The sequence below is a fragment of the Leptosomus discolor genome, chromosome 21, assembly GCF_034619465.1.
Source record: "Leptosomus discolor isolate bLepDis1 chromosome 21, bLepDis1.hap2, whole genome shotgun sequence".
NCBI lineage: Eukaryota > Metazoa > Chordata > Aves > Leptosomiformes > Leptosomidae > Leptosomus > Leptosomus discolor.
The window spans coordinates 1,411,493-1,436,027 of NC_141411.1; the positions used below are offsets into that span (position 1 = coordinate 1,411,493).

General features: G+C 51.3%; 2 protein-coding genes across 2 annotated transcripts; one reads left to right on the forward strand and one right to left on the reverse strand.

Annotated features, from left to right (window-relative positions):
• The first annotated feature begins 7,618 nt into the window (after positions 1-7,618).
• On the forward strand, positions 7,619-11,141 carry GUCA1A (guanylate cyclase activator 1A). Its single transcript, XM_009956159.1, has 4 exons — positions 7,619-7,816; positions 9,773-9,922; positions 10,481-10,571; positions 10,981-11,141. The coding sequence occupies exons 1-4, from the start codon at positions 7,619-7,621 to the stop codon at positions 11,139-11,141; spliced, it is 600 nt and encodes a 199-aa protein (XP_009954461.1).
• Positions 11,142-18,011: 6,870 nt separating this feature from the next.
• GUCA1B (guanylate cyclase activator 1B) lies at positions 18,012-22,686 on the reverse strand. Its single transcript, XM_009956158.2, has 4 exons — positions 22,483-22,686; positions 20,254-20,403; positions 18,736-18,850; positions 18,012-18,139 (listed from the first exon to the last, which is right to left on the reverse strand). The coding sequence occupies exons 1-4, from the start codon at positions 22,684-22,686 to the stop codon at positions 18,012-18,014; spliced, it is 597 nt and encodes a 198-aa protein (XP_009954460.1).
• Positions 22,687-24,535: the final 1,849 nt, after the last annotated feature.

Consider the following 24,535-nt stretch of genomic DNA (forward strand, 5'->3'; position numbering starts at 1 on the left):
ATCGATCCCGGTCGCAAACCGAGCGCGTCGGGTTGGGAAGTTCGGATCTTCCTCCCGCGTCCACCCGCCCGGTCGGCCGCTGCTGCCGCGGGGCCGCGCCGGGGGCTGCGCTCCCCCCCCGGGACCCTCCGCGGCCCCGCTTGTGCGGCGCGTCGGGACCCGCGGTCCCCGCCCGCGCCCCGCGGTGTCCCTGCGGGACGCGGAGGGGTCATTAAGGGCAGCCGAGGTGCCCCCTCCCCTCCCCTCTCCGCGGGGGCGCCGGGAGGCACCGGCACTTCCCGGGAGTTTGGGGCAGCGGTTCCTGAGCGCTGAGCCCCCGCTCCCCCCGCAGATGAGCCCCTCTGCGGGTCCCGCCGCCCCCAGCGGGACTGCGCCTCGCCAGGAGCGTCCCGCTCCCCGGTGCGACCTGCGCGTCTTTAGGGTTTGGGATTTCTTTTGATACTAAAGCTTAAAGAGAGTGGGACGTGACGCCAAATCATTTCTTGTTTCGGGTACAAAAGCAAGTGTCTAGTACTGCCAACAATTTTCTGTCATACAAGTGAAAATTGAGAGTTAATGAGTAACATTGGTTATTAATAAATGCTGGGATTTCTGGGGAACTTTAAACCCAAAATAGCCATCAAAACATTAACTCTGAAACACAGCCTCAGGGTAAGATTGTCCTGTCATATCTATTTCTACTTCCACCACACTCTGAGAGTCAAAATGATCTAGATTTTTTTTTCAGTAATAAATATTAGTTATTTAATCACTTTGAGATTATACTTTTCGCAACTTTTTTTTTTTTTTGCCACAAAGTACAAATTAGGGCCACACATCGAATCACTCATAAGCAATGAAAAATGAGCACTGTTATGGTATTTCAAAAGGAAAATCTAATCATGACATAGATTGTCAGGCAGCACTAAGTAAAGTGAATTAACATGAATGGCAAATGGAGAAAGCCAAGGAGAGTTAACATGCCGTACCACATGGATTCAGCCCCGTGGTGTAGCACAGGGGCTCTAACCCTTGAAGACAGTTTCCAGAGAATTCAGCCTGTCTGCAGAGGCGCAGCTCCGTCCAGCTGGTCGGAACGTTTCCCCAGCCGGCAGCGGGAGGCTCCGTGGGCAGCCGGTGCCCGGCTCTGCGGCCGCTCCCCAGATCCGCTCCAGGAGCAGCGGGCGATGCCGAAGGGGTGGCTTCGTGCCGCGCTCAAGGCCTGCAATTAGTGGGACTCGCACCCTTTCTGACAGTTATCTTAACTGCTGTTCGTGACACAGGGAAAGGGAACAGTCCTGCAAACATCCGCACGAGTGTGACTGCCGCACGCCCTGAGCTGCTGAGGGACCTGCAGCCGTGTTTCAGCCGAGGTCGCAGGAAAGGGGATAGTCCTGCCTGCGGATAAGAGCAGTAACAGGATGGAAACGGAGAAGCAACACTCCTCCTGAGAGTGGTGCAGGAGCCAGCTCTCCGCGGGAAACCATCTCGCTGGGCCCTGGACATTTAAAGAAAGTTCACTGGCACGTCCTGAAAGCAGAAATCAGCTGAACTCCAGAGGTCCCTTCCAACCCCTGTCATTCTGTGATTCTTGAAGGACCCACTTGCTACTGGAAAGACACAGGACACGGTATCTTTGCAAGATAGGGAAGTCATGTGTGCTCGCTGAAATTCAGTCTTTGACTGAACAAATTGAACCAGAGACAAAGCCAAGGAAAAGGAGACGGAGAAGAGGAACTATTTTAAGAAGAGAAGCCAATAAAACCCCGTGGAATGTGAAAGCCTGGCCTTGTGCACAAAGGTGTCCCACAAAATGTGGTCACACCCAAGAGACTTCAGAGGGGCCACAGGGCTGCAGCGATGCTCTGCGGGAGCAGGAAAGTGCGAGTCAGCTCCGAAGGATTGCTCCAAGGTGTTCCTCTGCCCCCGGGGCAGGGGCGACTCCAGAGCAGCACCCGAGAGCTCCGGGGGCGGTGAGCTGTACCTGTGCCACCCCACCAACGATGGTTTTGCCTCGCCCTGGGTGGTGAGCACAGGAAAACATATTCCTCCCAACATGAAGGGATGCGTGTTTTGAGTGAATTTATTATCCCAGTGAACACAAGCTGCTAAACAAGCCTGTGAGAGCTCGTGTGCACACACCCGTGTATTTGTTCCAGGTGAAAAATATTTGTTCTTTACCTTCCACCTCCCAGTAACGCACGGGCCTTCCCCCAGCAGACTGGAAAAAGCTCAGCACTAGCAAGAAGAGCGTGCTAGGCGTGCTGCTGGGCAGACAAACTCCAAAGACACAGAAAAGTTGCCCAGCTTGGTGGCGTGGCTGTATTTTTAAGGGAGGGCGACTGCCGCTCGCTGTGATCTCCTGAGCGACAGAGGCCACACAGCTGAAGGGGCAGGTGGGCTGGGCTGGGCGCAAAGCACGGGAAAGCACTTGGAAGATCTCCAGCAGATTTTATGGCATAGAAATAGCCATGTGAGCACTGCTGTGATGTAACACACCGCAGTGTGAGGCTGTCTTTGATCCTGATACAGGTAAACACCCCAGAACAATCTGCCTTTCATCAGCGTGAGGAGCTGCTCCCTGCAGATCGGATCTTTCCCTGCCGCGCTCGCGAGTGTGCGAAGCGCTTGTGCGGCGCGGCTGCCCGGCCGAACCCGAAGGAGGGAGCAGGGGACGGGAGGGACGAGAGGAGAAACCCTCATGCATGGCTGCAGGACAGCAAACTGCACTCCCGGAGAGAGATCCAACTCATGTCTATAGGGGTTGCGAGGCCACGCTGCCGAGGCCACGTTTCGGTGGGGGCAGCAGGGCCAGCAGAGCAGCCCCCAGCAGCCCCAGCCGTGCACCGGCTGGACAGGCAGCGGTGGTGGTGGTTCCAGTCGGATGCGACTCCTCCCCGGTCCCATCAGACCAGGAGGAACAGCACCCTCCTCGTCTCCATGGCTGAGCCCCCGCGCTCCTCCGCGCCCTCTGCCCGAGCAGCCCTGCTCAACCTGGGCACCCCTATGACAGCCACCACCCCAGTGACACCCCGGAGGTCACAATGGCCCTGATGGCCTTGGTGACCGGCACTGCCCATCCCAGCAGCGCTGCCTCCGGTCTCCACCCCGGACGGCCCTGCATGCCGGGGTCCCCGCCGGGAAGATGACCTCGCAGGTGGGAGCCCTGGGCTAGCGGTTTGGCAGGAGGGATTCCCACCCACCGTGTCCCCTTCCTGCGGGCACGGGGCTGGAAGACCCTTGCCTTGAGGGTGGCCGGGACAAAAGGGTGCTGGTGGTGTCGGTGGGATGCATTGTCCCTCCCCTGCTGCCCGAATCCACCAGGCTGCACCGCCACCAGCCGGCTTCGCCCATGCGGCCACTGAGAGCTCAGAGCAAACCGCATGTGACAGTGCTGGTGTCACCGGCTCTGCGGGGACAAGCGAGGAGCTGCAGGAGGGGGGACTCCCTGCTGCAGAGCGAGGAGGGCAGCAGCGGTGCAGGGGCAGGACGGGCAGCACCGGCAGAGCTCCGGCAGCCGCGCAGGGGAACGCTTCCTCTGGGGTGGATGTCTGAACCCTTTGTGCTTCCTTGGTGACTGAAGTCAGTCTTCTCTCCGTGACCTCACCTGTGAGGATCTTCTTTGAGAGACAACAGGCAATTCGGGAGGGATTAGGGATCCCTAAAAGTATGACTGGATGCAATATGATTATGCAGGACTCTTAATTCAGGCACAGAGCTCCGGCAGTGCCATAAATAGTGCTGTGCACACTGAGCTGGTGCTTCCCCTCGAAGACAGTGATCACGTAAGCAGGGTGCGCTCACCTGAGCATGAAAGATGTTTCTGCCAAGCTTTAGGTGCCCCAGAGGATGAGCAGGAACCCCCGGGGCAGACGAACCCCATCACAAGAACAAAGCCCAAAGCTCAGCGCTCCCTGGCACGGTATCCTGCCCGTCAATGGAAATGACTGTCAGCCCTCTATCGCCCAGTGCGTGCAAGGCTTGCGCATCTCGAAAGCATCTACGTGACTTAGCAGCTGGGTTTTCAAAGCAACTACGGCCTCACCCCCACACCCCAGATGCCTTAATGACATTAATGCCTCCCTGCTGGGTGGATGCAGTTGCAGCAGCGCAGTCGTGTGCGTACTTGTCTCTTATCTTCCAAAGCGAGAAAGGCCATGAGCTGTAATCGTGCATGTACGTGAATACAATAATTTTTGAACAAATCTAAGTGTTTTCAGAGCAGGGATACGCCAACCACACTGAAATTACTGTAGTGGTACAAAATCTGCTTTTCAGGAGTCAAAATCCCATTATTTTATCCCCTGTGGAAAATACAGACTATTTCCTTGCAGCAGCAACTGCTGAAATAATGCTTGTCCTGAGCTCCAGCAACGGAGCCTTCCAAGCATCTGGCTGGTGGCTGTACCGAGGAAATGAGTGACAAAAAGAGGTGGTGAACCTGTGGGGATCCTGTCATTTCCCTCAAAGGCTTTAAGCAGATTTCTAAATAATTTGAGGGTGTCCCCCTCCTAATAGGTTTAGGAGCTGGTGTTCAGAGCCAGCTACAGGGAACAGAAATAGAGCACCAAGTAAGCCGGGGCGTCACGGAAACTAGGAAACCTCTTTACAAGGTTAAAAATAAAGCCAGACAGCAAAGCGTTTATTTAGGACGCCCGGGACTAAAGCGGCTAATCACTGGGGGAAGAGCCAGTTTCCATTAGCGCAGAGGTGTCATCAATGAAAACAAGATAACTGAGTCATGGTTAAATAACAGCAGCAGAAAAACTTTCCCAGCCAAGTGCAGCCCGGAGCAGCCACGGGTGACAAGTCAGCCCCATGTGGTCTTGGGGGGCACCCCCACACCGTTCCTCTGCACGGGGCTCGTGCGAGGGCAGGGGCAGAACGGGCTGTTTCTGCAGTCCCCGGTCCCCCGCGCCGTGCGTGCTGACAGCGGGAACACCAGCAGCTGGGTGGCACTTCGTATTCCCTCTGCGCTGTGACAAATAAGCAGCTGAAATGCAAGCCAAGAGAGAGTCGAGTCCTTCGAGTCTCGTCGTGTGCCTTCCCCCAGTGGGCTTTGGTTTATTTTCACTACGTCACTTCCATATTCCCAGCACATCGTTTGATTTTAAACTCACTTTCTCTTTAAGGAACACCACCTTAGATTTTTAGCTGAAGAAATGTAAATACCTGACTTGTCAGCATTTATGCTGCGTGTTGGCTGCCCTTGCAGTGAGTGGGAGCAGGCTGGCGCTCCCTAAGCTCTGCTGGTTTGTTTAACTTGCTGCTCCTTGGTCACCAGCACACAACCCCTGCCTCGGGGCCTTCAGCACTGGTGAGGATGGCAAAGCGTGGGGGCAACTGCAACGCATCTGTCTGGCTCTTTCGACCCACAGGTGACTAAAACGCCAGAAGCCCCCGGCAAAGACTGTGAGAGACCAAAGGGAACGGAGGAGGCCAAGGCGATGCAGGAGGTCTCTCCCACGCCACCCATCCCAACAAGCCAGCCGTCTCCACCGCGCCACCACAGGGACCAGCCTTCGGCCGCTCACTTCATTCCTTTGGTTGCCCATTTTGGGGGCCATCAGCCCAACTCCTACAAGTTTCTCTTCTACACACCAAGATGCTCTAACTCGTACAGCCCCTTCTACACCGCGCAGAAGCCAACCTGCGGGTACCACTACCACCGCGACACCGATCACACCAGGAAGGTGATGGACATCTCGAGTGCAAACATTGTGAAATGGAGACCTGTCCTGGGCACAAGCAATAAAACCAGTGACCAATAACAAAGCCCAAGCAATGAAACCAGTGACCCGTGTGGCTTCAGCTTCCCATCGAGTGTCTGAGTTACGACTGGCAGTGAGCGCGTGAGCCGAGGGATGGGTGGTGAGGCTGCGTCACTGCCCACCAGAAAAACAGGCAGTGTGGATTTTGCTCTAAAAACCCGGTCCGACTTGTCCTGTCATTCACTGCCAGCCGCTTGCAGGGAGGCACTGGGTGTCAGCAGCGCACGGCGCAGCATGAGCGGCCACCGAGCCAGGCTCGCCTGCACAAGCCTGGCCTCCGCGCACGCCGCAAAACCTGGGAAGGTTTCACCAGCTTCTTCAGCTGAGCCTAAACTCTGCTCCTTCTTTGGAGCAGTTGGCGAGCCTGTACCCACGTTTGAAGGCCCCCTCTGTGCTGTGAATGAGTGCCTCGATACTGCAGCCCCTCTCTGTGCTCCAGGACGGGCTGCCCCAGCCGTGTCCCCTGCGGTGGTGGGTCAGGCCCGGGGCACCCACTGAAGGCTCACCCTGCTCGCAGGGGCTGTGCGCAGCAGGGACCTGTGGCTGCTGCTGCTGCTGGCGAGCGCAGGATTAGCACATCCAATTAGTGTTCCTCAGGCTAATGCCTTTTTCGTAACTGTTTGAGTCTCGTGTAATGCTGCCTGCTTTAGCAGAGTTATTCCTAATTCACTCCAGTGCAGAAGCCATACCGAGCTCCCCAACACTTAAAAGTTGGGCTCTTCGTCTTAAAGTTGTCAGGTACAAAGACAGACTGCCTGCAGGTAGAGACCCGCAGCCACATCCACTTCACCGCTAGAGGATCTGGCCTATGCTGCTTTCTGAGGATATACTTTTTTATCTCCCTGTCCTTCTCTGAATGCTCTGCGTCAGAGTAAAACCAACATTGGTTTTGGTCATATTTACATGGAGAATTTTTCATGGTAATTCATCATAAATTAAAATTGCAGCTGCATTCACCTCCACTGGCATCAGCTGAGTTCTGGGAGTGATGGCCAGGACTTGATCCCGGGACGTGCCATGCGTGGGGCGATTCTCTGGAAGAAACGCTCGACTGGCAGGACCAGAGGGACTGAACACGGGGACCCAGCAGCTGGGAGGAGAGGGAGCTTCCCTGGGAGAAGGTCATCATAGCATCTGGTGTCTGCCTTTAAAGCACTTAAAGCAATTATGTTTCTGTGTTTGTCTCAGCACGCCAAATCTACCCCCATACTGTACCTCTTACAGGAGCTGAAATGATACTTCCCCCTCCCTGAATTTCAGGCTCAAATCGACAGCCCTGCTGGGAATCCTCCAGCCAGAGGAAGGCTAAGGGAGGCCAAAAAGACAGTAAATAGCACAGACTTCGAGTGGTTTTCTCTCTTTCTTCTTACTCTGACTTTGGTGCAAAAGTTACTGGTCATGGGACCCCACACAAAATCATAAATGAAGTGGATTAGGAGATTACATCATCACAGAGAAAATTCGACCCTCGTAATCTCCTGCTGGGCCTGTAATCTGCAAGACTTTCCCGTTTTACCTCCTTTCTATTTTAACTCTGAACTCTTAATGCCTGGCAGGAGCCCATCACCCCCCTGAGCCTCATTGGCTGGGGAGGGATTTGCTGGGTACTTAAATGTCACCCTCTTGTCCAAAGAGGGTTTTGTGCTTTTGAGTTTTCCTGAGGAGAGGTGCCTTTGGAGTCCATCACCACCAACGCCGAATCGGTACAGCCCACACACGAGGCAGCTTGGGTTTGACTGATACTGTGATCCCTGCTGTGCTGGGGACACTTGGACTTTAAAGGCAAGAAGCAGAATTTAAAAGAAAGCCCTCGCATTTCAGAAAAACATCCATTTTTGGCTGCAACGTGCCCAGGACGTGGCGTGGAGATGGGGAACATGGACGGGAAAGCCGTGGAGGAGCTGAGCACTACCGAGTGCCACCAATGGTATAAGAAGTTCATGACGGAGTGTCCTTCTGGCCAGCTCACCCTGTACGAGTTCAAACAGTTTTTTGGCTTGAAAAACCTGAGTCCATCAGCGAACAAATACGTTGAGCAAATGTTTGAGACGTTTGACTTTAATAAGGTAAATATTGTCCTTCCCGCTCAGCCTGCGCAGGGCTCGGCCGCGCTGTGCTCCCTGCGTGGGATCACGTGTGGTGTGTTTGGGTGTGTGCAGCCTAGACGTGTATCTAGTATGTATGGTCGGATTCTCCATGGCCTCAGAAATTGTAAAATTTGTTCTGTAAGGCAAAAAACGTCGGCAAAAAATGTCAGCAAAATCTCCTCACCTGCTGACTGTTGTGGGAGAAAACAGGCTTCTCCCAGACCTGGTATTTCCCTTTTAGCTTTAAATTATTAAAACCATGGGGTTTTATCTGGTAGTCTGTCATCCCTTGAAGATGAAGTGCCCTTTAATCCTTACATATCAAATGTTGTGACAGTAAGGAACGAGCGAGCGGCGTGAGAACAAGCGCCGCATTCATGCAGAACCAGCGAGTTCCCGAGCCATGCGGCGTGGCGTGAGCTGTGGTTTACAGAACAGACCGTGTTTGTTTTGCTATTGTTTTAAATTATAAACGGATTAGAGTGTCATTGATTTTATTACATGTGCTCAGTCCCACACGATAAGGAGCTCGGGCCCTGTGCTCCCTGCGGAGAGGTTTGGCACCCCGGGCTGTCGCTGTGCCGGACCCCCGGCGCGGGGCAGTCCTGGGGCACCTGCCCACGTTCGGGAGCGCTGTCTTCCCAGCTCAGGGCCGTGCCACAGGAGCAGATGGGTGCTGTGTCTCTGGGAGGAAACACCACCCTCCTTGACTTGCAAATGGTTTGAAATTGCACCTTATGTGAGATGAGAAATATATTTTATGGGAACCCGAAGGGCTTAGTGGGCTTAATCCCACTGAAACTAATACAATTTAGGCCCTAAATCCTTCGGGTATTTTGTTTGTGCCTTGGCCTTTACCTTGCTCTCTGCCCCGTGTTTGAATGAATGCCTGAAAAGGGAACTGATGCACAGGAAATCCTGCTGGGAATGGGGCTCCATAGCTATTTATACCTAATCTGGCTCTTGCAGCAGTGGGATAAAGCAGATGATCTCCTCTTGAACCTGCCCCGTGGTGCGGTGGCTTTGTTCATTGACAAAACCCTGGCTTATTCCCTCCCAAAGACCAAAGACGTGCCGTGGCTTATAGCATGTACCATTTTCCTTGAAAGGGCTTTGTATCTCAGTGCCACGGCAATGCTCTGTGGCGAGTGCGACGCGTTTCAGCAACCTTCCTACAAGCTGTGAAGGTCACGGGGCGGCGTCCGGAGGCAGCGGTGTGGCACGTGTGCTCACGCCAGCACAGCGGGGCATCGGTACCGTAACCCTGACTGAGAGCTGTCTGCTGGCCCAGCTGAACATCTCCACCACCGTGGCGTGAGCTGGTGGCGGGCAAACACCTGGGAGGAAAGTCAAAGATAAAACTGCTCGTGCTTTTGGCGTGACCAAACGTGAAGCAGACACACAAATGGCACAGGGACGGAGCAGCGCCTTGCCCTCCCGAGATGTCAGCAGCATGCTGGGGTAGTTCCTGAGCTCATTCCTCTCCTGGAGGTTTGCACGAGAGACCCCCTTGCAGCAGAAAAGAGCTGTAGGTGTGTGCAGGCAGGACAACGTCAGGTAATCCTTCGGGCTTCAGGTGCGTGAGGCTGTTCCTCTTTGACCTCTGAATTGCCACTGCTTTGCATGAAGAGATCCCTTTAGCACAGGCTAGCTTTCGAGGCTTCATTAGTCCCCAGGCCAGGTACATGCACCGAGTTCATTCGTTATCAGCCCATAACGACTCTGCAGAGATTAACGTGGAGCCCCCACCAGACGGTGCATTGGCTTTAACTGGTGGGGACCTGCCCCCCGTGCCTCTGCTGCGCTCCCCAAGCCCCTGCTCTCAAGGTCGTGGCTGAAGTCTTGTAGCAGGGACTCCAAAAGTGACCAGGAAAATCACTTACTGCCCGACTCTTTGCTTTTAATCTCATCTAGCTTCTAACCTTCTGCTTTTAGGATGGCTACATAGATTTTATGGAGTATGTGGCAGCTCTGAGTCTGGTCCTGAAAGGGAAGGTGGATCAGAAGCTGCGATGGTATTTTAAGCTCTACGATGTGGACGGGAACGGCTGCATTGACCGGGGAGAGCTGCTGAACATCATCAAAGTGAGTGGGCTCAGCTTTCTCCATTTCTGTCGCAGACAGTGGTCATCAGACGCAGGTAGACGGGAAGGTTGTAACAGGAACATCCCAACCCAAAAGACGACTCCCTGGTAAATGAGCAGGCACTGGCCAAACCTGCTGCTTGCCCTCTGCTAGTCCTCCCACCAGGCTGGCCTCCCCGGCCGGACCTGCCTCAAACACCCCACACTCCCCACGTCACCTGCACGCTCCGACACGCAGCAACCCCTTGTCTTCCCATTGCAGGCTGGTCAACCCTGTCCACTGAAACCCGGGCTGAGATAAGCACTTGAATTTAATCTAAGGATTTTCAGAGGTGGACTGCTCCTGGCTTATCCCAGTATGCCCACTTAATCTTTTAATGCACTAATTGCCTTTTAAAGTGACTGTAATCTCCAGTATTTTAGAAAGGATTTCTTCCTCTCAGAACCTAACTGTCTGCAAAAACGTTTGGCCTCTCACGTCCAGTCACTCAGCCTCTTGTACTGATGGATACAAGAATCTGCACAACGCTCAGTAACTGTCCTCTGTCTTTCCCTCCAGGCTATTCGAGCCATCAACCGGTGCAATGAAACGATGACGGCCGAGGAATTCACAAACATGGTGTTTGACAAAATTGATATAAACGGAGATGGTGAGGAACTTTCTTATGCAATGCCAAATACTGCTGCCGCTCTCCCCCTTACCCGCAGTTCAACCTGTCAGAGCAAACCCAGATGCTGGATGTCCCAAAACACCAGGACATGGGGAGCGCTGGCAGAGAGCGGCTCTCCGTGAAGGTTTAGCTCCCCATCCCCTCCGCAGGCTCCAGCCGGCCCGAGGGGACCCTGCAAACTGGCCCTTGTCATACTGGCAGGGTGGGGATGTGCATGGTGGGGTTAGCTGTGGTGGGGTTTGGGGTGTACAGAGCACAGACCCGGGACCTCAGGCAGGGCCCCGTTTTAGAGTCCGTGCAGCTCCTGGGGGGATGCTCTGAGGCTGCCGGCGGAGGGAGGAGAAAGGCTGCAGGAGTTAACAGACCTTCTCTGACCGTGCTCTCGCAGGCGAGCTCTCCCTGGAAGAGTTCATGGAGGGCGTGCAGAAGGATGAAGTGCTGCTCGACATCCTCACCCGCAGCCTGGACTTGACACACATCGTCCGGCTGATTCAGAACGATGGGAAGAACCCCCACGAGCCGGAGCAGGCGGCGGAGGCGGCCGAGTAGGCTCCCAGGACACCTCCCCTTCCTCTCTACTTTTTCCCCCTCGCATTACTAAAACAAGTCGGGTTGTGGTTGTGGGAGCTGGTGAGCTGTCTCGGCACCAGTGAGACCAGCGATAGACTATCCCGCTAGTGCAGGGACCAGGATCTGCTCCGAAGGCGCCGCTCCCCTGGCAGACGGTTCGGGGGAGCCCGGGGTCACCGGGCACTGCCCTGGCCCTGCCCGGCACAACCACGCCAGCCGGTGGGAGGACAGGCTGCTGCGAAGAGGGGGTGCTGCGCTGGTGGCTCGTCGCGCTGGAAGCACACGGCCACCCCCGCGACCGCCGACGGGGCCCTTCGCTCGGGCGGGGGCCGCTGGATATTGCTGCTGAGCAGAGAGGGGGTAGAGTCTCACCTCCCCGGGAAGGGGGAGCAGCACCATCGATGCAGTCCGGTAACGCACCAAGAGAGCCTCAAAATTCACACTGAGGCCGTGGCCAACACCAGCGTCTGCAGCCTCTGGGGGGCTGCCCGGCCCTTGGCCCCGGTGAGAGGGGGTCCCAAAAGGACACACATACAAAACCTAGAAAGCAGACCTGAACCTTCTCTTTCCGTACCTATCTCCAGAGCATGAGATCAGCAGTTTTGGCCACTCGTTCTTTGATTCTTTGTGATTCTGCTAGCGATGGTTAGAGAGAATGAAAGATAACAACATCTATAAGTTAGAAAAAGGGGAGCGGTGGCTTTTCTTTGTTTAAAAGCATTAAAAACACAGAATGGTGCCTTTTTTAACAACTATCTGAAGTTTAAGGGCATGTTTCTCCTTGAAATATCTGGAAGGGCTGTGTTAAACCACAACAGGCTGCAATGGCAGTAACCCGAGAGGGAAAAGTTTTGCATGCTTGTAGGAATATTCCTGCATGTCTTATCACCTGTACAACAAACTTAAGCTCTCCTGCAAGTTGTGCTCTTCTGGCACCCTCCAGCATCAGGTGGTTTTAACCACAACGGCAGCGAATCACCTGCATGCGGTTCGGAGGGGGTTGCTGCTAGAGACGGGCCAGACGCCGCGTCCGTGCCACGAGCATCCGCAAGCACCTGAGTGTTCCTGAGCAGGCGATGGGTACCATCGCCTCCATGGTACGGTGGGCTCAAGTGCTGTCCCCCATGGAATAAAACCCAGCCCCCCCTTATTATAGCATCCTGGGCACAGCAACCCCGTTTGCGGGTGCTGACAACCGGTGCCACGAGCAGGGGCTGCACCCAGGACCCAGCACACGCACAAGGGAGGCCGCGAGAGCAGCGGCCTCCCCCCCGCACCGCCCGCCATCCCCGCGCTGAGCCGGGGCTGCTCCTGGAGAGGAGTTTCCTCATCTGATGGGAGCAAGTTTCAGGTGTGGTGAGGCAATACAGGACACCAGGGAGGATTTCTCGCCTAGCTGAAAGACTTGTTATTTAGCACTGGATGCTCGCACTTCACAAGCAACTTTCTGACCATTTTTCCTGTGCATCTTTTTCATTTGACACTGTTTTACCTGGAAGCTTTTGTACTTCCAATCTTATAGCGAACTAATAAAGATATTTTACAAGATTATTTCAGGTTGTGTTTTTTTCTCTCTTCCAACGAGTCATTCTGTTCCCAGCAGGACAGACGAACTGTCTCGTGCAAGTGCAGAAACCTTTGTTCTGGCTTCATTAAAGTAGTTCTTTTGCAAGAACAGCACAAGCGCAGGGAGAGCTCAGTGTTCTTCAGCATCGGCGTAGAAAAGGGGCTGCTCCTGGGTTCTCGCGTTTGGTGGGCGCTGCCTGCTCTTCTGAACCTCGTCTGCGCCGAGCAAGCATAGCTTGCTTTAATAAAACCTCACCCCCTGGGTAGTCCTTCAGCTCACCCACCCACATCTCTGGGCACCTCCTGCTTTCCTCCCTGCTGCCTTCTGGGCCATGGGTGGCAGCCCCCCGGCTCCCTCCCGACCCTGTTTTCCGCCCAGACCAACACTGAGTGCGGGGTGCGCGGCCACGGCCCCCCGACAGCCTGGTTCGGGCTCCGGTGGCATTGGACAGGCCACGGGACGAAGCCTTTGCTGGGCCAGCTTGTCCGGCCACCCCGCTTGCACCAGTGCAAGAGAGAGCAGGCTGCAACTGGCTTCCCAGAGCCGGGCTGAGCTGTTTGCTCAGTGTGCAACACCGCTCCTTGCAGCAGGACTAACTCCCCCACAAGCAACTGGCACGGGACTGGCCACGCTTCAGGGTTACAACAGCAGCGAGGAGGGAGCCGAGGTCAGCGCGGGCTTTCTGGGCACAGCCCCCTTGCAGAGACGCAGCCAGTCCCACCCGTGCTTCCTTCAGCCTCCCTCTCCTCTGCGTGCCCTGGGAGCTGCAAGCAGCAGCCCTGACAAGCCCGATTTCTGTTTATAAAGACAAAGTTCCTCTAAAAGGGCTGTCTCAGAACTGCCGGCTGGCCCAAGGCACCTTTCAAACCTCAGCGTCTCTCTCCAAAGGATGTTTTTTCAGCCTCTAAGAAAGCAAATTAAAGATAATTAAAAACTAATATTGTGACTCTCTTTGCCCTAACTCATGCATAATTAATTTATTTCAAACCAGTGGTGGCTGTTCGGTTGCCAGCAAAGCTGTTCAGACGCATTGCTCACCCTGGTGACACCACCACCCGTGAATGAGAAGCAGCGCAGCCCCTCTGGGGAGCGTGGGAGAGGCTTTGTTTGGGAGCTGCCATCAGAGGGGCGACGGGCCTGTGAGGCAGGTCTGACATCAGGTCCCAGCTCTGCCTCCCCTTTGCGGTGACCTGAGACAAGTCACAAGCATTAAGGAAAGTTGCAGCCACATGAAAACCACCCAGCGAGTGGCTTTTGGCAGCGCTGTGCCATTTATCTTGGCAGGGTTTGGTGCCAAAACATCGAAAAAGCTGCAATGCACATCTGCCTCCCGAGGGATGCAGGAATCACAGCCCCACGGAGCGCCTGAGCTTGGGAGGGGTCTCAGGCAGGGTCTGCGCTAAGCCGGGAGCGGGGCTGCCCAGGGTCTTTCCCAGCCCAGCTTTGGAGGGAGGGCTTGGAGCAGCACTTCTGCCTTTCCTGCCTCTCCACAGCCGGGCAGCCCAGCCCGGAGCCCTGCCATCCCCCTACCCGGCTCCCTGCCTGCCCCTCGCCCCCGGGGCTGCCCCGGTCCCCATCCCCTGTGGTCTGTGGAGGAGCAGCAAGGAACCAGCAGGGAACAGAGCCCGTGGGCTCTTCGGCAGCAAAATCAAACAGGAGCGAGATGACGAGCTCAGGAAGGGACAGCGGCAAAAGGCACAAACATCTCCTTTCACACCCCTCTGTGTCGGGGTGGGAGGCCCAGAAGGCAAAGAGACAACACAGAGCAGGTTCCCAGGCAGATGCTGCTGAAGGTCCCTCATGCCCAGGGGATGCAGCTGCCCTGCAGCACAGCTCCGGTGCTCCCCTGTCACACACCAGGTCCCAGAACACCATTACATTACCTTAGGTATGGCGTCTTTAAGGGCAGTAAGCTGGAGCTACTTCCTAAACTTCCAAGGTGCACATTCCTTTGAAGAGGAGGAAAGAAAGAAGCGTTTCCCCCTTCTGCCAGAGCTGAGCACTGGGGCTGTGCGAAAACAAGAGTATGGCAAGACCCCAAAAAGTCCCTATAGCAATCAGCACGGGGCTGTGTAAGTCCTGGCACGGCCATTCTTTTTTTCCAACACATCCTCGAGGGGAAGCTGCACATGGGTGCTTTGGGAATGACCTGGACACAAACCTTTCCTCCAGACAGCCACCCACCCCAGCTACCCGTGGGTGAACATCCCCTCTCAGAACATCAGGTGTCCTGAGCGCACAGCTAGGTGCAAGAGAGCATAGTGAGCATGGCTATGCATGGAGATAAATGCAATTATCCTCCTTCCTTCTCAGAGTAGCACTTCCCCCAGGAATGCACCTTCCAGAGTATTTCAGGATGTGATGCCTCCTTGGCTCCTGTTCCCTCATGCCGCTCCCCATCAACCCCCTTCAGCTTTCTAACCTGGTTATTTCCCCTTCGATCCTACCCAACTTCAGGAGCATGAACCATCAGAGCAGATGGTAGAAGCTCAGAAAAAAAAAAAAAAAAAATCACATGGTATTTGCCTTTTCCAAGCCATCCTGTTTCCCGATTTAGACCAAAAAGAAATCCGATCAGTCAAATCCAATTCTAGCTGGGCCCTAAGTCTGGAAAAATGGATTATGCAAAACATCTGACATGAACAGCTTGATGTGAATGTTGAATTGCGTTTGGGAGGAGATCAAAGTATTTATACCTATGGATTTAAAAATAGGACTAAGACTAAAGCACCTTGACAAAAGATTACACAATTGATAAGAGGAACAATTTTCCACTGGGCTATGCCAGCACCACAGCACTGCCCCCCGTGTGCGCCGCCACCACCCTCGGGCTGCCCAGGCCAGAGCAGGGGGAACCACCCAGCTGCCGAGTCCAATACTTTGAGCCCTAAATTCTTCGAGGTTCCTGTTTCAGTCCTGGCCGAGAGAAAACAGGGGCCCTCTGACTGCAGCACTGTGAGCTCACTCCATTGTAAGCACCGATTTCAGATTCCATTGAGAATTTTTCTTAAATGATACTTTCATGCTTTTCACTGTCATTACACAGAAATTAAACAGAAGAGACTCCTTCCCTACCCTGCACCTGCAATAGCATCGCCATCTCTGCCCTGTATTTGTCTTGCCCAGGTTAGTTGTTACACATAACACCTTCCTTAAATTCATTACATCAGTCGACGCCTACAGTTTTGGTCAGATACTCAGGTGCTTACACAGGTCTTCACCTTCATTCCAAGTGAAAAATAAATACTACAAAACAGATATGAATTTTTAAAAATAATTATTTATTAAATTCATGCATTACAAAATTTCTACCAACAACCGTACAAGTGCTCAGTGTTAGGATGCCCTCTACCACCTCAGCAGAGGACTGCTGGTGTGAGGGACACCAAACAGCTCCTTCCACACCTGATCTGACCGGGTGAACAGAATAAGAATTTAAAGCATTTAAGTAAAGCTGCAGTACACAACTACAGTAACTAAACATCCACTTAAGAATTGTGCAAGAAGCAGAGTGAGTTATGTTGGTTGAGATGCTGACATTTAAGGACCTGGAGATTCATATCCTCCCATGAAAACATTTATTCACAAGTTGGAAAAAAAAAATCAGTAAAATGAATCTTTTCTTCCAGGCCCTCAAGTCAGAAGTAAGATTTCAGATCTTCGGCTGATAAGCTATTGACTTGAACAAGCTTTAAACAGCTGCCTTAGAGCAGCATAAACTGGAAGTCTAATCAGCTCTGATAAGTAGGTATGCCACAAGCCGGTGTGTATTTACAGAGAACACTCTGAAAGGCTATTCAGCAGTGGAAACGTATATGCATTTGAACTCTAGCACTTGTTGTCTCTTATCCTGAATACTTTCTCATGTTTCTGAATTTAAACCTTGGTTAAATTGACAAGACCACAAACCAAACTAATCAACTAATGAAAGATACAATTAAAGGCCACAAAAAAGGGATTGCAAATCTTTTCATGGGTATGACCTGGCCCACTGATCCCATGGGAAAATTAAAATAAAACAGGCAAACTTATGTTATTTTCCTGGGGAGATTTTTTTGCAAATAAACCAGTAAATACAGTAAAGGTGAACCAAAATATTGGTTCAACCCATATTCTCTTTCCACGTACATGTATGTATGTAGGGACATGGGTTAGAATGGCAGAGCTCAGCCTACAACCTGTGCAAATTTTATATCTATAGTCTGTGGCTAAATTAAGTCCAGTGTAAAACCACTGTACTGCTTCAGTAACTCAGATTTTCTGTCACTTGTTCCATTCTGCGGTCCTGCCGATAAAGCAGCACTAATCCTCTCATTGCAGAGACGCTGCCAAGCAAAACTCTGCTCTTCCCTTACCTCTCCTTCCACACAAAACTTCTGCCAGTGCAGTGAAAGTCCTGGAGCTCCTTGAGCTCATTCAGTCTTCACAGGGCAGGAAAAGCTGCTCTAGAGTGACGAATCAGCAAGAAACAGGGGCTCAAAAGGAGCAGAATCACACTTGCGCAAATCTGCCCTCTAAACGTGGCCGTTGAGAAGAGGTACGATCTCTACTGCTGCTCAGTGTTTGGAAACAGCATTTTCCAGCCCCACAGAACCCAGGTCTCTGAACAGGTAGAAGGAGCAGACTCTGCTCCACAGGAGGGAGATGCAGGAGTTACTGCTCCACCTGCCCAGCCCACGCATTATGCTTCCCTCAGCTCTGTGTACTGTCTTGGCAACAGCTTGTAACCCAGTTCTCATTTCTGACAGCGATATGTTGGTGTTCAGTAATTTCACATTAGCAGCAGCACAGTCTACCAAACACGCGTACAGCCATCCTGAAGGTATGATCCTGCCAGAGCTCCTCTGCTGTTATCAGTTTTGGTTTGATGTGTTTACATCTTTGCAGGAACGAATGATGCAAACACGAGTCTGCACTGGAGACAGTACCACTGTGTCAGGATTTCTCACTTCCCGATCCCATCGGTCATCAGAACAAAACCCTGCCCAGGATCCACTGCAAGAAGCCACAAAAAGTTTGTTTCTTGGGGTGTAACCAAAAACCAGAGCTGGCCAACACAGTATTGTGTACACAGAAAGACTTACTAATTGGGCCAAAAATAGTCTCTGGGTAGCAGCAGTATGCAGCACATGGGTTTTGGATTGAGATATGGCTTCTTACACCACTGAGGTTTTCATCTGGATGCTGAGATTGTATTAAAAAGGAAAGCCACTACCACCCTAGAGTAAGAGACACAGTCGTAGCCAGCATCACATTTTCAGCTGTATCAAAACTTAACTTTCTCAGAACAAAGCACTCTTTCTCCTCTGCTCAGAGATCCATCCCCCAGGGTTTACATCCATTTGCAACATCTTCATCACCCACTTGTCTTTCCTTGCCCCATCAATGAACTCGTCAAGAGACAACTGCCCTGTGTAGGAGATGAGAAGGACGTAAGACAGGGGAGACAAAACATGACCGATAAGACAAGAGGACAGCAGGAAGTAAAAGCCATCCAGGTTTCAGAAAACATGCTTCTAAAACAAAAGCTATACTTAATTTCCCCACTTGGTTTAGGCCAGCCAGCTGAAAGACAAACCACCACGCTGTAACCTGATGCATTCACACCTACTAACGTGAAAAGTTGCATTAGCTCACACATGCTCCTCCAGGAGGATTGCAAGTCTGGTCCTGCAAGCTCCAGTTTGGCTGGAGCCACTGTCTTCACCCAGGCTATCTGTGCAGGGACCTGCACTCTGGCTGCTGGGGGCTTTCAGAGGATGAGATCAAAATCCAGACAGAATAGTGACCCCTCTGTATTCTGCAGTAAAATACCAACGGAAAGGATTTCATCCTGCTGCACCAAGTTACTCTTGATTCTGACAGACAGCCCAGAACCAAGCCCACTGTGTCTGAGTAACACAATAGTCCTCAGTGATTTCTTGATAGCGGTAATTAAAGCTAGCCTGCCCAGCACAGATAACTTCTCATCATGCACAAACACAATCTGAGCTGCTGATCACTTACCATCCCCGTTCTCATCCACCAACTGAAATATCCTGTCCACAACCTCCTCCGGGGTGAGCAATGGGGTCCTCTCCTCCACCTCCGACCGACACACTTTCTTCAGCTTGTAGATGGACTGAAAAGAAGTTCAGAGGTTAGGAGCAGGACTGGCAAATGAAAAGCAGGGAACTCCATTATCCTCCCAACAGTGTAAAGGTCTTTTACAAAGGCTGCGGTTTTAACCTTTCTAGAAAGATCTGCCACTCCACAGCCTCAGACCTTTAATGAAGCCTCTGACCTTATGCTCTCACACACTGCGGATTACTTCATTCGCTCTTTGAAGCTCTTTTCCTTACACATATTGGTCAGACCTCAGGGTTTCTTTGCAAAGAAGGCGGCAAGACTTTCATAGATGGGAAAATCATCTGACTTTTGAGTATGATTTTTTTTTTTTTCCTCTAACATCTGAGGCTAGGCACATCTAGACTTACCCAGCCCTCTCTCCCAGGGAACTTGTGCCCAAGCTGCAAGATCAAACCTGTATTAGCACATATTTTGACCCATAGTTTCTGTTCCGCTTTGTCACTGGAAAGGGGCAGATTTTATCTATTCCTCCCATAACAACCAACTGTTCATTATTAACTTCACTCCTTAGGCTGAAGGGTTTTGTCTGAAGTCTTCCCAGAGAGGGGATTAGCAAGGCCCTAACACAGCTCTGGCCAATTCCTGGCTGACCTCAAAGCTATAACTGAACCTGCCCCAGACAAGCTCCCCAGATGCTCCCACACCTGCAGCTGGTCACACTTCCCAGCCAAACCGACCTGCTTTCCACAGAATCCATTTCTGATGTTTTCCTGATACTGCATTTCACCTAAGGTCCTAAAATGTTTAATAACCATTGATTAGGCCTCACAAGCACTGCTGTGCAAGGGGAAGAGCACCTGTGGTGCAGGCATGACTGTAGCACAACCACCAAGATATTTACCCAAAGGGCCCATGTCTGACTGTCTGCTCAGCCCCATGCTTCCTCTCACACCTTCACACAGTCCCTAATTAAAGCTAAATGCAGAGCATAACAGAAACCCAGAAAGGAATAATTACAAAAGGGATTTCTGTACCAGTCTGTGCCTCTCTGTATTCTCACCAGCTACCCAGGCAGGAAACTTGGCTCCTGTAAGGAGCACGGGGTGAAACCCTCTTCCACTGGCCAGTGCAATGCATCTTGGTGTAGAAATGTTGAAAGGAAAGGCAGAGCAGAGATACAGGAACTCCACAAGAGCACCCCGATGCTGCACTTCTGGACAGCTTCAGCAGCAGCAGGGGCCAGGCTGCCCGCAGTGGGTATAACTGATCCCTCAGCCACCCCATCAGGCTCCACCAAACCACTGAGCCCAGAGCCCTTTCACCAAGGTCAGGCATTTTCACTTCATCACCATCCACAGCTGCCTTGAAACCCAATTATCACAAACCCCATATACATCATTACATTGCCAAAGAGCAGCGATTGCTTCAATAAGTGATTAGGCAATGCCTACTTACCTCAACAATTTCCAGCAGCTCAGGTTTATCTATGCAGCCATTCCCATCCTTGTCATATACTTTGAATGTCCACCTCAGCTTGTGTTCCAGTTTTCCTCGTAAAACAAGATTCAAGGCAGCTACATATTCCAGAAAATCGATGGTATTGTCCTGTAGAAACAGCAAAGCAGCAGCTGAACGACACTTAACTGGGTAGAGCTGACAGAAAACTGCTTCCAAAACCGGGATAAAACCTGCCAAAACCCATCCACGGGACAGCTATCTGTTTGCCATTTGACAGAAGATTTGTGGCAGTTCACGACCATGGGCAGGCACAGCCACACCCCTCTGCACCAAGGATGAGTGCATGAGTGGGACAGCAGAGAGCAAAGCAATTGTCCTACAGCACAGTAAGGGGGGGGACACCTGCCAGGACTCCAGAAATGGGGGGTTTCAACACCCCAAGACAACACGGATGACAGGGAGGATGGGGAGGCAGATGAGGATCAGTACAGGAGGTATTGACTTTTGGGGAAGGGAGTCACATTCTCAGTGACCTCAGCTGCTGCACCACTGAGACCAACACCCAGCCATTACCCCTTTCTCCCATCCTTTGCCCTTGTTTGATCTTGATCTATCCGAGGAAGACTATGACAATGAAATGATCACCATTCGGAAGGCAGCAGCCAGAACACCCACAATAAAGCATTTATATAGGTGTTCATCCTCCCAAAACCTTCAGAGAGCGAAGGGGTGCAGGGCTCCCTCGGCAGCCTCCAGCAGATCAGGCAGATCACCACCCTCCCCAGGGCTAAGCCAGGGCCCCATGTCACCCTGCAGCCCTCCCAACCCAGGTAGCAACACCCCTGGAAGATCTGGGTTGCGCATCTCCTCCCCAGCACGCTCCGCTGCGGGCACTGACGGGCTCTGCAGTCCCTGTGAGCAAAAACGGCTGCGGCTGGCCTGGGAAGGCCAGCAAGCATTCAAAGACAATTGAGGAATTGTTTTCTTTTCTCACCGTGTTACTGGTAATACTTTATATTGTTAGGTCCTGCTCAACTGATTATCTACCATGGGCACATGTAAGCAAAAACATGAACTCAGGCCTAATTTAGTGTTCTTAACACATGCAAGTACCAGCATCCCTTAAAAACAGATTTTCAGTCTTATTAGGAAAACTCCTATAAACTAGGAATGGGACTTCACCTTTTATGCACACCATTTGCTCTGCAAGCCTTTCTGCACAGCTTTCATAACAGAATTTGGACCTGGACCTTCAGTTTTTTGCACTCATTTGGGTTTTGCCAACTACAAATCCTGAGACAAGTCTGACCTGCTCACATCTTCCGTAGCTTTTTTATCCTTTCTCACAAACTGACTTTTGTTGCCACCTCAATGTCATTTTTGCCACTGGTTTCAAAGGAAGCTTAAGGGAAATTGGCGTATCTTAGGGAAGACAGACTTGTCCCCCCTTTTCCTATATTGATACGCAGCAACAAACAACCCCGTACTTTGAATATGATCAAGTGCTTCAGGAAAAAAAAAAAGAACTATTCAGCAAGCACTGCTTGCCCATTTCAAGATGAGAAAGGCAAACATATTGCATTTCTTTTGACTATCTATAATATCACAGGCTAGTATGAGCCTATCTTTTGCGCCAATACATGGGTATGCACGACCTGCTACTAAACCAGAAAGCCCACTTTCCCAGGTGTCTGGTGACAAATACAGCAAAGAGAATCAAAACCAGAATGTCTGAATGGTTCAGCATTCCTTCGCTTTCGAGCAGCTAAAATCAATATTTTGTTACACGCCACCCGTTCATACTGTATACACACGCTTCCTCCAATGTATAGCAAGCCTGAGTAGGACTTTCCTCCACTACAATTCCCCCTCTATCATAACAGATAAATATTGTTTTCCATGTAGCAACCTTGGCTATTTGAGAATCTTTCAACAATACTGTCTCAAAATGTAACTGCCTAAATCCCAACCTTTTAATCCATCCGTAGTCCCTTAAGGGGACATTCTGTCCTTAATTCAGGTATGGATTTACGAGAAGATAAATCCATCCTGGCCCATACAGAGCAGTGCAGCGTATGCTCCTTCTCCCGCTCTAGCAGGTCCATCACCCTGCCTTAGTCTCACAAAGCACGGTAGCAGGGGTGGGAACTGCACCAAAGCACCTCCAAGTCACAGAAGACACGTGAATTATTAGACAAATAACTGTAAAAACTCCTCACCACTTACCCCATTCTTATCAAAAGCTCTGAACATGTTTTCAATATACTCGGCTGCTTCATGGTTATCCTGGACCCCAAAGAAGCGCTTGAATTCGTGCATGAAGAGGGTCCCGCTGGGACATTCTACCACAAATTTCTTATACCATTCCTGCAACTCCGCAACATCGATCTCTGTTTGCTCCCCTTCAGCATTGGTGAACTGCTGTCCCATTCTGCTCCGCAAAGAAAGATTAAAAAAGAAGAAACAAAAGGAAAACCCTGACAATCCTTTGCTTGTATTGTCCTTTTATCACCTTCAGTTGCTTTTTCTCTGTTCTTTTCCTTCTCACTGCCTTGCACCTTTATTTGATGTTAATATTGTGTCTTGCTATTTCACCTTCTTTGTTTTGTGTTCCACTTCTTCCTCTCTCTCCTACCGTTTTCACCATCAGTTTTGTGTGCTCGCTTGGTGACCGTAGAGTTGCCTCTCTGCATTAGGGCAGTATAACATGTGGTATCAGGCATGTATAAAAATAACTAAGATCATTAGGAGATTCCCACCCATGAGCCACAGAGACCTTCAGACGTTCTGAGCTGTGCCCTATTTAGGAGCAGACTCCAGAGGCTCAGGGTCCTCCTGCACATTAATACCACCACATCAAAGAATTTGGGAGCACACAATGTACTCACCCCACTCACTTTACTGTAGTTTTTCTAGGGGAAAAAAAAGGTATTGCAAGTGAACTTCCCTAACAATAGCTTTCCAATATTGGCACAGATTACCTGCTCGTGGGGGATACTCAATGTTTCAGTGAAATAGGGCACAGTAAAACAATTACAGAGAGCAAACCCCCAAAAAATAAGCACATACAACGAACACCACTTACACAAAATAAACCTGCTAATGCATAAAGTTAATTAACTGCCTACTATAGGTTTTACTCTGTACAGAATCATTGAGAGAACTAGTAAATGCACATCAATACAGATACATGTATTTCTCATTTTCACAATCCATTCTTAAAGCTCTCAGTTAAAAACAGGAACATTTTATTTCCCTGTTTTTTTAAAGCACCAAGTTCTCCTTACTCCCCTTCCCCTTTTTGTGCACATATCTATTGAAACAACCCTCCTGCTTACCCTTCCCACTGAGCGCTGCCCACCCCCTTTGTTAGGGGCACAACCCACAGCTCTGCCCCCAGCCTCTTTCTGCTCCGCAGCAGCTCCCCCCAGCCTGGCAGCAGCCAGCTTACAGCCACCCTGCTGCCAGGGATCAGGCTCATGCTGCCAGGGATCAGAGTCTCCCCTCTGCAAGCAACCTGCTGCTCTTTCCTTTGCTTACTGGAGCCACCAGCTTTTATCCATATCACACCAGGCATTCTGAATCCAACCATTATCTGTGTCAGCTGGAAAGAAGTGACCTGTAGCTATAAAAGTGTCTGAGCCAGCCTGACATCCAGGTAGGGCTCTTGTTTTAAGAGGATTGGGGCAGCATTAATAGGAAACAATAGGCTCCCTATTATGATAATGCTAAGGCACAGAAGGATTTAAGCTGTTTGCTTTTTTGGCTTTTTTTTTTTTTTTTTTTTTAATCAATTTGGAAAGCAGAGTTTCTCACATGGTAAAACACTAGTTAAGAATCAGTCTGGAATTTGACAGGGCAGAACAGCGCAGCAACTCATACTTCACTGTAAGAATAAGGTTTGCTCTGAATCTACTCATGTCTGTAAGTAACCCATCAGTGGTATCGCAGGAGTATAGCGCAGCTTTGTGTGTCTGCACGTATGGACACCCAGGCAACGCGTGGTTTCACTTAGAGCCTTGAGCAAGGAGGGGACATAGGCAGTACAGCAGGAGTATGGAGATGAGTGGGAAGGACCAGAGGAGTTGCCAGAAAGGTTAAGACTGCTCTCTTTCAAGGAAAAGGTATATTTTTTCTTCTAATGTAGAAGAATCCTGTTTGTCTGTCAGAAGAACACACCACCATCAATAGACTCAGTCCTTCCTTTTGTAAATGCTTCAGCCCCTGACGCTGAGATCGCTTGTCGCAGCAGAGCAGCTCGAGGCCTGGCCCATCAAAA

What these genes read in the sequence shown, in the direction of transcription:
- GUCA1A (XM_009956159.1), top strand. Translation starts at nt 7,619, where the DNA reads ATGGGGAACATGGACGGGAAAGCCGTGGAGGAGCTGAGCACTACCGAG. An exon ending in AGCTGCTGAACATCATCAAA is followed by an intron (nt 9,923 to 10,480) that starts GTGAGTGGGCTC and finishes CTTTCCCTCCAG; the next exon opens with GCTATTCGAGCCATCAACCG. An exon ending in AATTGATATAAACGGAGATG is followed by an intron (nt 10,572 to 10,980) that starts GTGAGGAACTTT and finishes GTGCTCTCGCAG; the next exon opens with GCGAGCTCTCCCTGGAAGAG.
- GUCA1B (XM_009956158.2), bottom strand. Translation starts at nt 22,686, where the DNA reads ATGGGACAGCAGTTCACCAATGCTGAAGGGGAGCAAACAGAGATCGAT. An exon ending in AGCTGCTGGAAATTGTTGAG is followed by an intron (nt 18,851 to 20,253) that starts GTAAGTAGGCAT and finishes ACTTCTTTTCAG; the next exon opens with TCCATCTACAAGCTGAAGAA. An exon ending in GGTGGATGAGAACGGGGATG is followed by an intron (nt 18,140 to 18,735) that starts GTAAGTGATCAG and finishes TCTCCTACACAG; the next exon opens with GGCAGTTGTCTCTTGACGAG.